The sequence below is a fragment of the Trichechus manatus genome, unplaced genomic scaffold (genome assembly GCF_000243295.1).
Source record: "Trichechus manatus latirostris isolate Lorelei unplaced genomic scaffold, TriManLat1.0 scaffold00031, whole genome shotgun sequence".
Classification (NCBI taxonomy): domain Eukaryota; kingdom Metazoa; phylum Chordata; class Mammalia; order Sirenia; family Trichechidae; genus Trichechus; species Trichechus manatus.
The window spans coordinates 12,059,810-12,073,031 of record NW_004443967.1 but is presented as its reverse complement, the minus strand read 5'-3'; the positions used below and the strand labels follow the sequence as shown (position 1 = coordinate 12,073,031).

Below are 13,222 nucleotides of genomic sequence, written 5' to 3'. Positions count from 1 at the left end.
GTACTAGGATTTGGAGAAAGGTTTCAGGAAACTTCTACTCTGGTATGAATTGTATTAGGGAGTTGATTTGGGATCCAGTTACCATATGTAGCAGAAGGTATTTCTGGGACAATAGGCAGGGCTCTAATATGTTTTACTTTCCTTTGTCCTAAAGCAGGAGCCCTCGTGGCATAGTGGTTAAGAGCTCAGCTGCTAACTAAAAGGTCTGCAGTTTGAATCTACCAGCTGCTCCTTGGAAACCCTATGGGGCAGTTCCACTCTGTCCTGTAGGGTCGCTATGAGTCAGAATCGACTCGATGGCAACTGCCTTGGTGTTTGGTTGGTCCCAAAGCAAGGAAGGAATACTTTCTGATAAAAGTATAAACAAAAAGCCATGTTGTGTTTAGGTTGTTTTGTTTAGGTTGAGACTGTCAGAAGTACCCTTCCTTTTTTATTGTATTTTAGATGAAGGTTTATAGAGCAAATAAGTTTCTCATTAAACAATACACATTGTTTTGTGACAGTGGTTGCCAACCCCATGACATGTCAATACTCTCCCCTTCTCAACCCTGGGTTCCCCATTACCAGCTTTCCTGTCCCTTCCTGCCTTCTCGCCCTTGACCCTGAGCTGGTGTGTCCCCTTGGTCTCATTTTGTTAGCACTTTTATTTTAACACCGAGGAGGGGAGACCAAGTTGCTGTTTCAAATACTATAGGCCACTGTTTTTTATATTGTTGGTAGAACAGAGAATTTAGCTTTGATGAGAAAGTAAGTTTTCAAAGTTGGTAAGTCCATTTTAAGTTCAGTTATGTATAAAGCTATTAACAAATATAATTTATAAGCTATTAATTTCCAGCAAGTTATCCAAATGTGTTTCGTGATTCTTGTCAAAGGGTTACACTTTAGGAAGATAAAACAATGTGACAGCAAAAAAACTTTGTTTTTTAGAATTTAATGCAGAAAAATAAAGCAGAGAAATTTGTCACTTAAGATTGAGCACAGTCACATTTAGGCATCCTTGAGAGCTCTTGGAGCCCTGGTGGTGCAGTGGTTAAGAGCTTGGCTGCTAACCAAAAGGTCAGCAGTTCAAACCCACCAGCTGCTCCTTGGAAACCCGAAGGAGCACAGTTCTACTCTGACACACATGGGGTGGCCATGAGTTGGGGTCGACTCTAGGGCAACTGGTTTAATTCCTTTCTTAAAGAGACAGACCCATATTTCTTTCATGCTTTTCTAAGAGGTTCTTATAGTATTGTTGCCATAGCAACATTTATTGAGTTTACTAGGTACTGTGCTATTAACTTAAATGGATTATTTTACTTCCCAACAACTCATTATCCCCCATTTCACGGTAGAGAGAACTGTGGCCGAGAAAGGGTCAGGGGACTTGGCGAGGGTCCCCGGGTTGGTTTCAGGGGCGGGGTTTGTGTCTGTGTGACTCCAGAGCATATCCCTTCTCTCCCTATACTACACTCGTTCCCAAATAAATGAACACTCTTGTCTTTACTCCAAAGGAAGGGACCTAACACTTACTGATCTTCTGCACTCAGACACAGCCATTCTGAGTCTGTCACCAGCGGAGGCTGGAAGGGTGAGGCCAGTGCTGCCTGCCGATCCTTTGGGGGCTCCCCCCCACCCGGCTCCTCTCCTGACAGCATCTTTGGTCCCATCCATGCTACTCGCAACCTTGCGCTCTCTCTCTGCGGCGTCTTTCGCTTCGGCCATGGCCCTGTCGATCGCCAGCTTCACATACAGCATCTTTGCTTTTCACTCTTCCTCTCCGCGCCCGCCCCCTACGCTGCTCTCCAGTGCGTGGATCGTCCTCTTCCTGAAGAGACTCTTTCCCGGCCCTGTTTCAGCCTTTCAGCTCTGCCGCTGGCCCTCAGAGCACCCCGGGTAGGTTTCTAGGGTAACCAGAAGAAGTCACAGGTGTTTGTGTGTCATCACTGTCCTGGCCTGAGACTGCTGTGAGGTGGGATGTGAAGACAGAGTTTGGTTGGCTGGGGATGAGCGCCTCTCAGTGTGAGGTGGGCTGTGTGCCACCACAGACACCAGGAGGAGCTATGTTCACAACAGAGTCCCCCACCTCCGCGCACCTTTAAAGGCAGCAAGTACATCTTTTTCACTTCTGTCTGTTATGAATGTGTGTAGTGTCTCTTCCAAGAAAGTAGAATTGGTGGAAGCCTCAGAGTCGATCCTGCACTCGCATGCACAATAGTTGGTGAAGGCAGACCAGTGCGTGTGGCCCTGCCACGTGTCATCTTCACAGTGTGCTGCTCAGCTAAACACTCCCTGCTGCCACAGAGTTTTTGAGCTTTAACACAGTTTAATGTATTTCTACCCATTGCCGTTGAGTCGATTCTGACTCATAGCGACCCTACAGGACAGAGTAGAACTGCCTGATAGGGTTTTCAAGGAGTGGCTGGTGGATTCCAGTTGCCGACCTTTTGTTAGCAGACGAGCTCTTACCCACTGCAGCACTAGGGCTCTTTTTCAGACACGTGTTATTTAATTGTGTTCATAACAGTCATTAGTTAAAGGCAGGGAAGCAGAAAATACACCAAGGTTGAAATACAAATTAATGAAAATGAGTCTGCATATTTACTTCAAGATACTCTTCACCATATAGGTAAGCAACATTCATCTGGACAAAGTCATCATGTAGCCCATTGAGAAGTGTCTAGTTCTTTTAAACAAAAAAAAACAAAGGTGAAAGGGAGAAAATATGATTAATTACAACCTAGCTTCTCATTTATTGGGAATAAAATCTATCCCTCCCAAAACATGCTATTTTCAGAGATGTGCTTGAAAACAGTAGCCTAAAACTGGTATCATTTAGAATAAAACAAATTTATAAATCTGAATATGTATATTTTATGCTTAAAAAAAAATAAAAGAATTTCGAACATCAGGTTGTGGAAGTCGTTTCTATTTTCATACCAAAGCAATGAGTTATCTTTCAATCCACATTTTAGTATTTACTTGCGCCCCAAGCCAAACATGGTGCCATTTTGAAATTTAAAAGAAGTCACGCCACTCAGATGTCAAACTCACATGATACTGATTCAGCCAAAATTTTTACACACCTGTGACCTGACAGGCCCTAATATCCACTATAAGCCAGGCACGGTGTGAAGTGCTAAAAGGCAGCATCTTATTTATCCTGCTGTGGAAACAGGATAATAGAAGCCTTTTTTTTTTTCTTTAAATAAAGGAATATATGCAATCCTGAGTGTGAGTCTCCCTTTAAGCAAGGAATCCATTTAATTTTAAAAAACAAAAACCTTACATAAAGCAAATCACGTGGACCTAAAAGTACTTTTTACCTAAGTACCATGGCACAGTGGTTAAGAGCTACAGTGCTAACCAAAAGGTTGGCAGTTTGAATCCACCAGCCGCTCCTTGGAAATCCTATGAGACAGTTCTACTCTCTCCTACTGAGTCGCTATGAGTCGGAATTGATGACAACAGTTATTTTTTTTTTTTTTTTTGGTCTTTCCTAATAAAAGAAACTACGGGGATAAAGAGTATTGATAAACTAGGGAGATAAACAAGGAACTTTTTGATAGCAACCTCCACCTCATAGGAACCAGCTTTGTGCTGATCCTTATGAAAGAAATTATTCGTTTAATGATAAATGGAGAAAATATTGAAGTAGTCAAGGACTTCATTTTACCTGGATCCAAAATCAATGCCCATGGAAGCAGCAGTCAAGAAATCAGACGACGTATTGTGCCGGGGAAATCTGCTGCAAAAGACCTCTTTAAAGTGTTGAAAAGCAAGGATATCACTTTGAGGACTAAGGTGCTCCTGTTCCAAGTCATGGTATTTTTGATTGCCTCGTATGCATGCGAAAACTGGACAATGAATAAGGAAGACCGAAGAAGAATGGATGCCTTTGAATTACAGTGTTGGTGAGAAATACTGAATATACCATGGACTGCCAGAAGAATGAACAAATCTGTCTTGGAAGTACAGCCACAATTTTCCTTAGAAGCAAGGATGGCGAGACTTCATCTCATGTACTTTGGACATGTTATCAGAAGGGACCAGTCTCTGGAGAAGGACATCGTGCTTGGTAAAGTAGAGGGTCACTGAAACAGAGGATGACCCTCAACGAGATGGACTGATAGAGTGGCTGCAACAATGTGCTCAAGCATAGCAAGGATTGTAGGGATGGCGCAGGACTGGGCAGTATTTCGTTGGGTTGTACACAGAGTTGGAACTGACTCAACGGCACCTAACAATACAACATATCCAAAATAAGGAGCTTTGGTGGTGCAGTGGTTAAGTGCTCAGCTGCTAACTGAAAGGTTTGTTGTTCTGACCCACCCAGTGGCTCCCAGGGAGAAAGACCTGGTGATCTGCTTCCATAAAGATTGCAGCCAAGAAAACCCTATGGGGCAGTTCTACTATGTCACATGGGCTAACTGAGAATTGACTCCACAGCACCTAACACACACACACCCAAAATATGTAATCAATATATATAATTTTACTCGGCTACAGTTTTAATGCTCAAATTAATTTAAATTAAATTAAAATTTCATGCCAATGATGGCTAGTGGCTATAGACTTGGACAAAGCAGGTGTAGATGGTGGAGGGAGAGGTTCTGATCCGACCAGAGGCCGCCCGGTAGTGAGCGGCCCACAGAGCAGAGCATCTGTTGGGACTCTACCACCTGGGCACCTGAGTTCCCTAGTGCTTCTGGCCACCCCCTGCCTCTGCTCACACCACTCTGCCTTCCTACAGTGTCCCTCTTCTCTGCCCTCAGCTTCTCTGATTCTTACCTTTGCCTGCCTGAGCTCAGGTCCCATCTACTCAGTGCCTCTTCCTTGCTTCACTTCCTTCTCTTTCATTCAAGAAACACAAAGGAGGCCTGCTCTTGCTGTGCAAAATGACTTCACATCCCCAGGGCCTAGCCCTGAGCCTCTTGCTGTGCTTGGCCGGCTCAGTTTGTATCCAGTAAGGTAAAAAAAACAAAAACAAAAAACAAGGAGCCCTGGTGGTGCAACAGTTAAGTGCTCGGCTGCTAACTGCAAGGTTAGCAGTTTGAAGACACCCTGGTGGCATAGTGGTTAAGAGCTATGGCTGCTAACCCAAAGGTCGGCAGTTTGAATCCACCAGGCGCTCCTTGGAAACTCTGTGGGGCAGTTCTACTTTGTCTTATAGGGTCACTACGAGTTGGAATCTACTCAACAGCAATGGGTTTTGTTTTGTTTTTTTAGCAGCTCTGCGGGAGAAAGACCTGGCGATGTGCTTCCGTAAAGATTACAGCCTAGAAAACCCTATGGGGCAGTTCTACTCTGTCATATGGGGCCACATGGGGTTGCTATGAATCAGAATCAACTCAACGGCACCCAATAACAATGTAAAAAATGTTAGTGAGGCAAGAACATAGCGCTGCCAGCACCTTATTCTGCCAAGTAAGCAAATTAAAAACAAAGACTACTATTAGTAGTTCATAAAAGGTTATTCTAATAGTGCTGCTTCTCCCGTCACCCCCAAAAAGGGATAGACTAAATGAAGCTTTGCCATATCATCCTTGTTTTCCTCTTTTGGGGCTGGAAGACGAGAACTTTGCCCCTGACCTTCGGCACATATGACATCTGGGAACCATTGCCCCCCATACAGGTAGTATTTGTTGACCTCTTTTCCTCTTCTGGAGCCCTGGTGGCGCATTGGTTATAGAGCTTGGCTACTAACCAAAAAAGGCTGGCAGTTCAAGTCCATCAGCGGCTCCTTAGAAACCCTATGGGGCAGTTCTACTCTGTCCTACAGGGTTACTATGAGTCGGAATCAACTTAACGGCAACGAGTTTCTTGGTTTCCTCTTCTATTTCTTTTATTCACATTTTCCCCCTTACTTTCCTTCTCACCCCTTACTAGTTGTATGACTTTCGACAAAAGTTATTTAGCCTCTTTGGCCTTAGATTCCTATTGTGTGAACTTGCTTTAAGGATTAAATGAGTTAACACAGGTACCTAAGACTTCGGAGATTCTCATTACTATTGTTCGAAGCTGGCACATCCCAGAGTGGCCTCCCTAAGGATGGTCTAGGACTTCAGGTAAGGCTGAGGCTTCAAAGAGACAGAATGGAAGCAGTGCAGAAAAGTGAGAGACCAAAGCCTCCTACCTTCAGCCCAGAGCGTGGCATTGTGCTCTCCGTCCGTGTCATTCCACAGACCCCCACCTTTATACAAAATGAGAACCTACAGGAAAAGGACAGTCAAATCTGCCATAGAGAACAAAACGAACCAAGGATGTCATAAAAATAGGCATACAAGCTGTAGGAACAAGCCTTCAAGACTATAGAGTTGGCAGAGCAGGAGAAACCTAGGGGTGCCCTGAGAATTTCCTGCATGCTGCACGTTGTTGCTGTTAGGTGCGATGGAGTCATTTTTGACTCATAAACGGTATATGACAGCAGGTGGCTAGGTCTTTCTCCGGCAGAGCAGCTGGGTGAGTTCAAACCATCAACCTTTTGGCAGCTGAGCACTTAACTGTTGCACCACCAGGGCTCCTTGCGTGCTGCATAGTCATTCTCAGGTTCTTTCCCGCTGTGTGAGGCACAAGTCACCTGAGCAATATGACAAGTTACCTGGACAGGGAAAACCTCTTCAACTTAAGGAGGCACGTGGCCAACAATGGAATAATGTTGAAACTGGCCTCAAAAGTTTACCTGTTTCTGAGCTTCATGATTTCACTTTCTTTTTTAAAACACTCCAAAAAGATGTTCAGCTTTACTGCTGACTGGGAAAATATCTGCAGACGGACAGGCTTCAATGATCTACGCATACACACTGAAAGATCATGGAATATTATCTTGTTGGAAACACTCATTTTATACTTTGCCCAGCCTCTAATTCCAAAGGAATCCTTTTTAAAATGGTGGTCACAAATTGGAGGCCCATGAGCTGAATTCAGCCTGCATTATTTAGAATTTTTTTTCAGAAGTAACATCTTACATTAAAAAAAGTCTAGATTTTCTAGCTTCTCTTTAAGTTATAAGACAGTGCGACAATGGGTTTATACTGGCATGTGCTAGCAAGGGGCTCAGGTATGAGGGGCGTTTCCTTTAAAAGTGAAGTGGGCTTTCAGTTTGCTAAAACTCCCGGTTCACCGAATACTTGCATAATCGTGTGCTTATGTCTGCGAGCATTTAAGTGTGTGCGTGCTGGTTTAGAAGAAGATCTCCTTAATACTGTTAAAAGAAAAATATTAAGTCAGTTTATTTAACATATAATTTGCAAACTGGGGCAACATTTCCGACTAGAGTAAAAAAATGCTCCGAAGAAGAAGAATATTTTAGATTCTTATACTCCAGCTTATTGCTAGTATTTACACAATGCCATGGAAACAGGGCCAGAATATCTTGTGGACATGCAACACTCTCTTGAAGAACAATGCAGATAATTACTGATTTACCCTAAAACATAGCTCTAGTCTAACTCTGGAGTTTTTGTCGTCGAAACTGCACATAGATGATTCTTCAAAAGAGCACAATGTCCAAGGCATTGTTCTTTCTTGTTTGACTTCAAGGCTCACAGATCATCACGAAGCAACAGCTTGGGTGGGACACCTCTACCTCCATGGAATCCAGAAATCTGGATTCCACGAGAATGAAAAACTCCCGTTCCTCACCACCTACATGGTATGATGGTCGGAGGCGGCCCGAGGGGTAACTTTCAAACGGAGAACTGCAGGCGGTAGTTTCGTAATCTGTAAAATGGGCTGATAAGGCACAGGTGTGGGAAGGACTGGCGATAAAGTGTGCGAAGTGCTGGGCAAACTCGGGCTTGGGGGCACGACTACCGTCCCCATTACCGCCCCGGGCTGCCCGGCCCCCGAACCCGACAAGGCACTCCAGGCACAGGGACCCGCCGCGCTGGCCTCCCACTCCCCCGCCCTTGCCGGGGGGCCTGCCATCCGCCGGGGCCGCCCCGCGGCGCCGAGAGGCGTGGCCGACCTGCGCGGACCTGGCGGCCATGGCCTCAATGGTGGAGTACAAGGGGCTCAAGGATGGCTACCACTGCGGCTACTGCGACTCCAAAGAGGGCAAGGCGTCCTGCGGTGAGTGTCTCCGTCGCCGCCACCTCGCGCCCGAGCCCGCACGCGCCCGCCGCGGCCCGGTCACACCTGGCCGGGGAGAAAACAGGCCCGGCCGCCCCACTCCTCTGCTCCTTCCCACTCGCTTCTTCCCCGACGGTTTCCCCTGACGCTCCGTCTCTCCGCCTCACCCTCACTGAAGATGGCGGCTACTCGCGGAGAAGGAACGGAAATAGCGGGCTGCTGCCCTCGGCTAAGATGGCGCGAGCGGCGTCGGCCCTCGCGGCTCCCGGCGCTGCCGGGCCTGCGGGCGCCCGAGCGGCTTCGCGCGAGCCTCCGGGCCCTGGGCAGCGCGGTGCATTGTGGGGTGGCGGCGGGGCTGGCGGCGTTAGGCCGGGCCGCGGAGCGCTGGTGGCCGAGGTCATGGCTTCCTGGGCCGCGCTCTCGCCTAGCATCGTGGAGTATTTCGAGGGCGAGGACTTCTATCGCTGCGGCTACTGCAAGAACGAGTCCGGCAGTCTCTCCAGGGGTGAGCGAGCCGGGCCGGCGGGCGTGGGGGGCTCAGCGGCGGCTCGGGGGTCGCTTGAGGGACGCGCGGCGGCCTGAGCCCCTGGCGTGCCGGGTTGGAGGCTCTGCGGACGGGGCATCCCTGGGAGGGCCGAGGCTGTCAGTGAAAAACGGACCTCGCGTCGGATTCAGCAGGGACGCTTCGAGGTGCTTGTTCTTCGGGAAAACCCACCCCGCTGATTGGACGTGCGAGATGGTGATCGGCGTGCGGGAGAAGAGGTCTGGAAACTGATGCCCGTCAGTGGGAGCCGGTTAAAGAAATGCTGGCATGCTCGTGCCGGGGAGTACTTTAGTGTTTACGGCTGAGGCCGACCTGTAAGCGGTAACGTGGGAGGATCCCCGCTAGTAAGTGCAAAACGGGGGCGCAGGACCGGGAGGGTCGTGTGGTGCTGCTGTGTAGAAAAAGGTGTGAGCGTGTGCACATACGTGTGTGCACACATATGCATAACTTAGGGGAAAAATTTCTCTGATGAACATACAGAAAACCGGTGACCATGGTCGCTGCTGGCCAGGGGGCCTTGTTTGTATTAACCTGTTTGAAAATTTCCCCAGGTATTTATATCCCATATCATTCCTTCTGCCCACCTCGACATCAAAGCCAGCCTACAATTTTTTTTCCCCATGGTTCAGTTTTTTGGGGGAAGATGTGTTGTTCGCAGACAAAGCATCGTGTTTATTTCCTGCCTTGTCATGACTGGCAGATGTAGAATGTAGAATCTCGTATTTTAATAGAATAATCTAGCATGGTGGGAAATGGGATAGCCGTGAAGATGTATATTTAGGTAGTTTCTGTTTTAAAAAAATTTACTAGTGCCCTACAATATGGTGTGGTCATTTCCCGTTCATTACAAGTATTGTATATGATGCTTCTGTGGGCAGAGGGAATGGAATGTAATTGCTGCCTTTAGGAGTGATGATTGTGAAGACCGGCTAAGGGGGGGTGGGGTGTGGGATGCTTACAGTGCAGGGTTAAACGGAGAAAATAAACAAGATGCAAAATGGCCATGTGCGGCGTGGTTACAGCTATGAGAGAGAAAACTCTAGCCGTGCAGAGAATGGTGGCAGTGTTAGCCAAGGGCATGAGTGGTTCCTCCTTTTTCTTTTTCGGAATTTTAGTATTGTGGTTATAATAGTTGTATAACAGATGAGTTATGTTAAATGTGTCTAAAATTAATGTTTTAATAGACCTTAATTTATTGGATGTTTCCAATCATTTAATAAGGGAAATTGGTTAATATAGACATTCTACGTTTTAAGTCCTATGGAAGAAACTTGCTTTGAATCTTTTCACCTAAAGAGATAATTGTAAATTTCTGTTATTATTTCAATATAAATCTAATAATAATATTTATTATAAAGCACCCTACTTATTGGGTTATTGTTGTTGTGTGCCCTGGAGTTGATTCTAACTCATGACAGAGTAGAACTGCCCCATGGGGTTTTCTAGGCTGTAATCTTTACAGGAGCAGATTGCTAGATCTTTTCTACGGAGGAGGCTGGTGGGTTTGAACCGCTGACCTTTCAGTTAGCAGCGAAGAGCTTAACTGTTGTGCTACCGTGGCTCCTTCCTTGTTGGGTTGTTGTTGTTAGGTGCCATTGAGCTGGTTCCGACTCAGCGACCCTACGTAATGCAGAACGAAACACTGCCTGGTCCTGCACCATCCTCATAATCTTTGGCTATGTGTGAGCCCATCATTGCAGCCACTGTGTCAATCCGTCTCCTTGGGCATTCCTCTTTTTCACTGACCCTCTACTTTACCAAGCATGATGTCCTTCTCCAGGGACTGGTCCCTCCTGAAAACACGTCTGAAGTACTTGAGATGAAGTCTCCCCATCCTTGCTTCTAATGAGCACTCCGGCCGTACTTCTTCTAAGACAGATTTGTTTGTTCTTCTGGAATTCCATGGTATATTCAGTATTCTTTGCCAAAACCATAATTCAGATGCACCAATTCTTGTTCGATCTTCCTTTTTCATTGTCCAGCTTTCCCATGCGTTTGAAGCAATTGAAAAGACCATGACTTGGGTCAGGTGCATCTTAGTCCTCAAAGTGAAGTCTTTTCTTTTTAACACTTTAAAGAAGTCTTTTGCAGATTTTCCCAATGCAGCACATCCTTTGATTTCTTGACTGCTGCTTCCATGGGCGTTGATTGTGGATCCCAGTGCAGTGAAATCCTTGACAACTTCAGTCTTTTCTCCATTTATCATGATGTTGCTTATTGGTCCAGTTGTGAGGATTTTTGTTTTCTTTATGTTGAAGTGTAATCCATACTGAAGACTGTAGTCCTCGGTCTTGCAGAATTCTATTGTGCAATCTCTGGTGTCATTTCTATCACCCAGGCCATATTTTCCAACTATTAATCCTTTGTTTCCAACGTTGACATCCCGATCACCAGTAATTATTAATGCTTCTTGATTGCATGTTTGTTCAATTTCAGACCGCAGAAGTTGGTAAAAATCTTCAATTTCTTCATCTTTGGCATTAGTGATTGGTATGTAAATTTGAATAATAGTCATATTAACTGGTCTTCCTTGTGACATATGGATATTATCCTATCACTGACAGCGTTGTTCTCTAGGATAGACCTTGAAGTGTTTCTTGACGATGAATGTAACGCTGTTCTTCTTCAATTTGTCATTCTCAACGTACTAGATCATATGATTGTCTGATTCACAATGGCCAATACCAGTCCATTTCAGCTCACTAATACCTGCAGTATCTATCTTAAAGTGTTCTAGTTCATTTTTGACAACTTCCAGTTTTCCTAGATTTATACTTCGTATGTTCCGCGTTCCAGTTATTAATGGATGCCTGCAGCTGTTTCTTCTCATTTTGATTCATACCACATCAGCAAATGAAAGTCCTGAAAGCTTTACTACATCTGTGTCATTAAGGTCGACTCTACTTTGAGGAAGCATCTCTTCCCCAGTCGTCTTCCGCCACTATATCAGACAATGTTCTGCTGCTATTCATAAGGTTTTCACTGGCCAGTGTTTTTAGAAGTAGATCTCCAGGTCCTTCTTCCTAGTCTGTCTTCATCTGGAAAGTTCAGTGAAACCTATCCACCATGGGTGATCCTGTTGGTATTTGAAATACCAGTGGCATGGCTTCCAGCATCACAGCAACACGCAAGCCACCGCAGTGCAGCAAACTGACAGACAAGTGGTGGCTTTGTTGTGTAGGTGTTTTTTATTATTCCCATTTTACAGATGAAGAAGATGAGGCTCATAGAGTAAGTTGTTGGAGTTAATGAACACCCACTAGACTTCAGTTAATTTCTGGTGGACTCCAGACCCATTCTCTGTTCAGTGCATCCTGCTTTCTCAAGCCTATCTCTATCTTTACATAGTTCTGATGCAATTTACTGATTACAAAAATACTTCCTTTATTTCTTATTTAACATTAATTTCAGTATGCCTTTTAATGTTTTCTCTTGGTCTTTATTTTTTTTTCGTGGTTGAATAATTATCCATCATATTGTACTCATTTGCCGGTTCCTGGGTTCTTAAGCTATTTTCAGTTTTTATATATAGAAAGAACATTGCTGTACACTTTTGTCCTTTTTCCAAAGTTCAAGACCATTCTGTAAACATATATGAAAATCAGAAGAATTAGTATGTATGAAAAAACATTCGCCGTCTAATTCTTCTGCAGAGACCATATAAATCATTAAGTATATTACTAAGGTTTAAAGGTGAAATGTAGTCTGATTGCAACGAGGACCCAAATTTGTGATGTCACGGAGGCCATTGACTCATCTTGAACTAAATCTAATCACTCTGATGTATTTGATTTCTTAAATGAAATAAATACACTTTATTTTACATTTGTGTTTTGAATTGTCTCACTAACCAAGCGTGATGTAGGCACAAACTTGAATTTCTCCAATGTCAGTGTTCTATTTGCCTAAATATTCACATTTAATAAAATAATGCTTTGAATTTAAAAAAGAGAGAACTTCAACCTGCTGTAATTAATATGCCACTTATTTTTTCAGGCATGTGGGCACATTCCCTGACAGCACAGGATTATCAGGATCTTATAGACCGAGGTTGGCGAAGGTAAAGCTCCTTAATACAAATACTTCTTCTTATAATTGAGAATAGTTTGCCTTTCAAATGTTTGTTCTTTTTCCAAAGTTGAAGACTGTGCTGTAAACATAAAAATCAGGTGAATTAATATGCACAAAAAACTTAAAAACAATTTTTTTTAGTCTTTTTTTAATCTCTGTCTTAAGAAAAATGTTTATTAGGGAAATTTCAAATATTCGCAAAAGTAGACAGTACATTATAATGAGCCTCATGCACCCGCCACTCACGTTCTATAGTTATCAACATTTTGCCAATCTTGGTTCATCAATTCTCCTTGCTCTCCTCTCCTTGCACCCCCTAAGTACTTTATACTAAATTCCAGACACTGTATCATAATATGGCATTTGGGGCACAATACCTCATAATAAGTATTTGGGGGACAGAGTGTAATCCATGACATTCCACCATTTGACTCCCAAAAATTTATGTCCTTTACACAAGCGCCACCCGATCATATCCCAAAAGCCTTCAGTCAACTCTGAGTCTAAAACCTCATCTTTTGAAACATCTAAATCGGTGTGGGTGAGACTTTAGAC

At 44.5% G+C, this 13,222-nt stretch overlaps 1 protein-coding gene across 10 annotated transcripts in view; it reads left to right on the top strand.

Annotated features, from left to right (window-relative positions):
• Positions 1 to 7,820: 7,820 nt before the first annotated feature.
• ATE1 (arginyltransferase 1) overlaps positions 7,821 to 13,222 on the top strand; it is a 153,070-nt gene continuing 147,668 nt past the window's right edge. For 7 of the 10 annotated variants that reach the window (XM_023730027.1, XM_023730026.1, XM_023730023.1 and 4 more), the window contains exons 1-2: positions 8,392 to 8,557; positions 12,593 to 12,656. In XM_023730027.1, the coding sequence (XP_023585795.1) occupies positions 8,452 to 8,557; positions 12,593 to 12,656 (170 nt within the window). In that variant the 5' untranslated portion in view covers positions 8,392 to 8,451. Of the gene's footprint in view, positions 8,053 to 8,391; positions 8,558 to 12,592; positions 12,657 to 13,222 lie in introns of those variants that run through there. The other 3 variants (XM_023730024.1, XM_004374906.2, XM_023730029.1) reach the window with 1 other exon arrangement.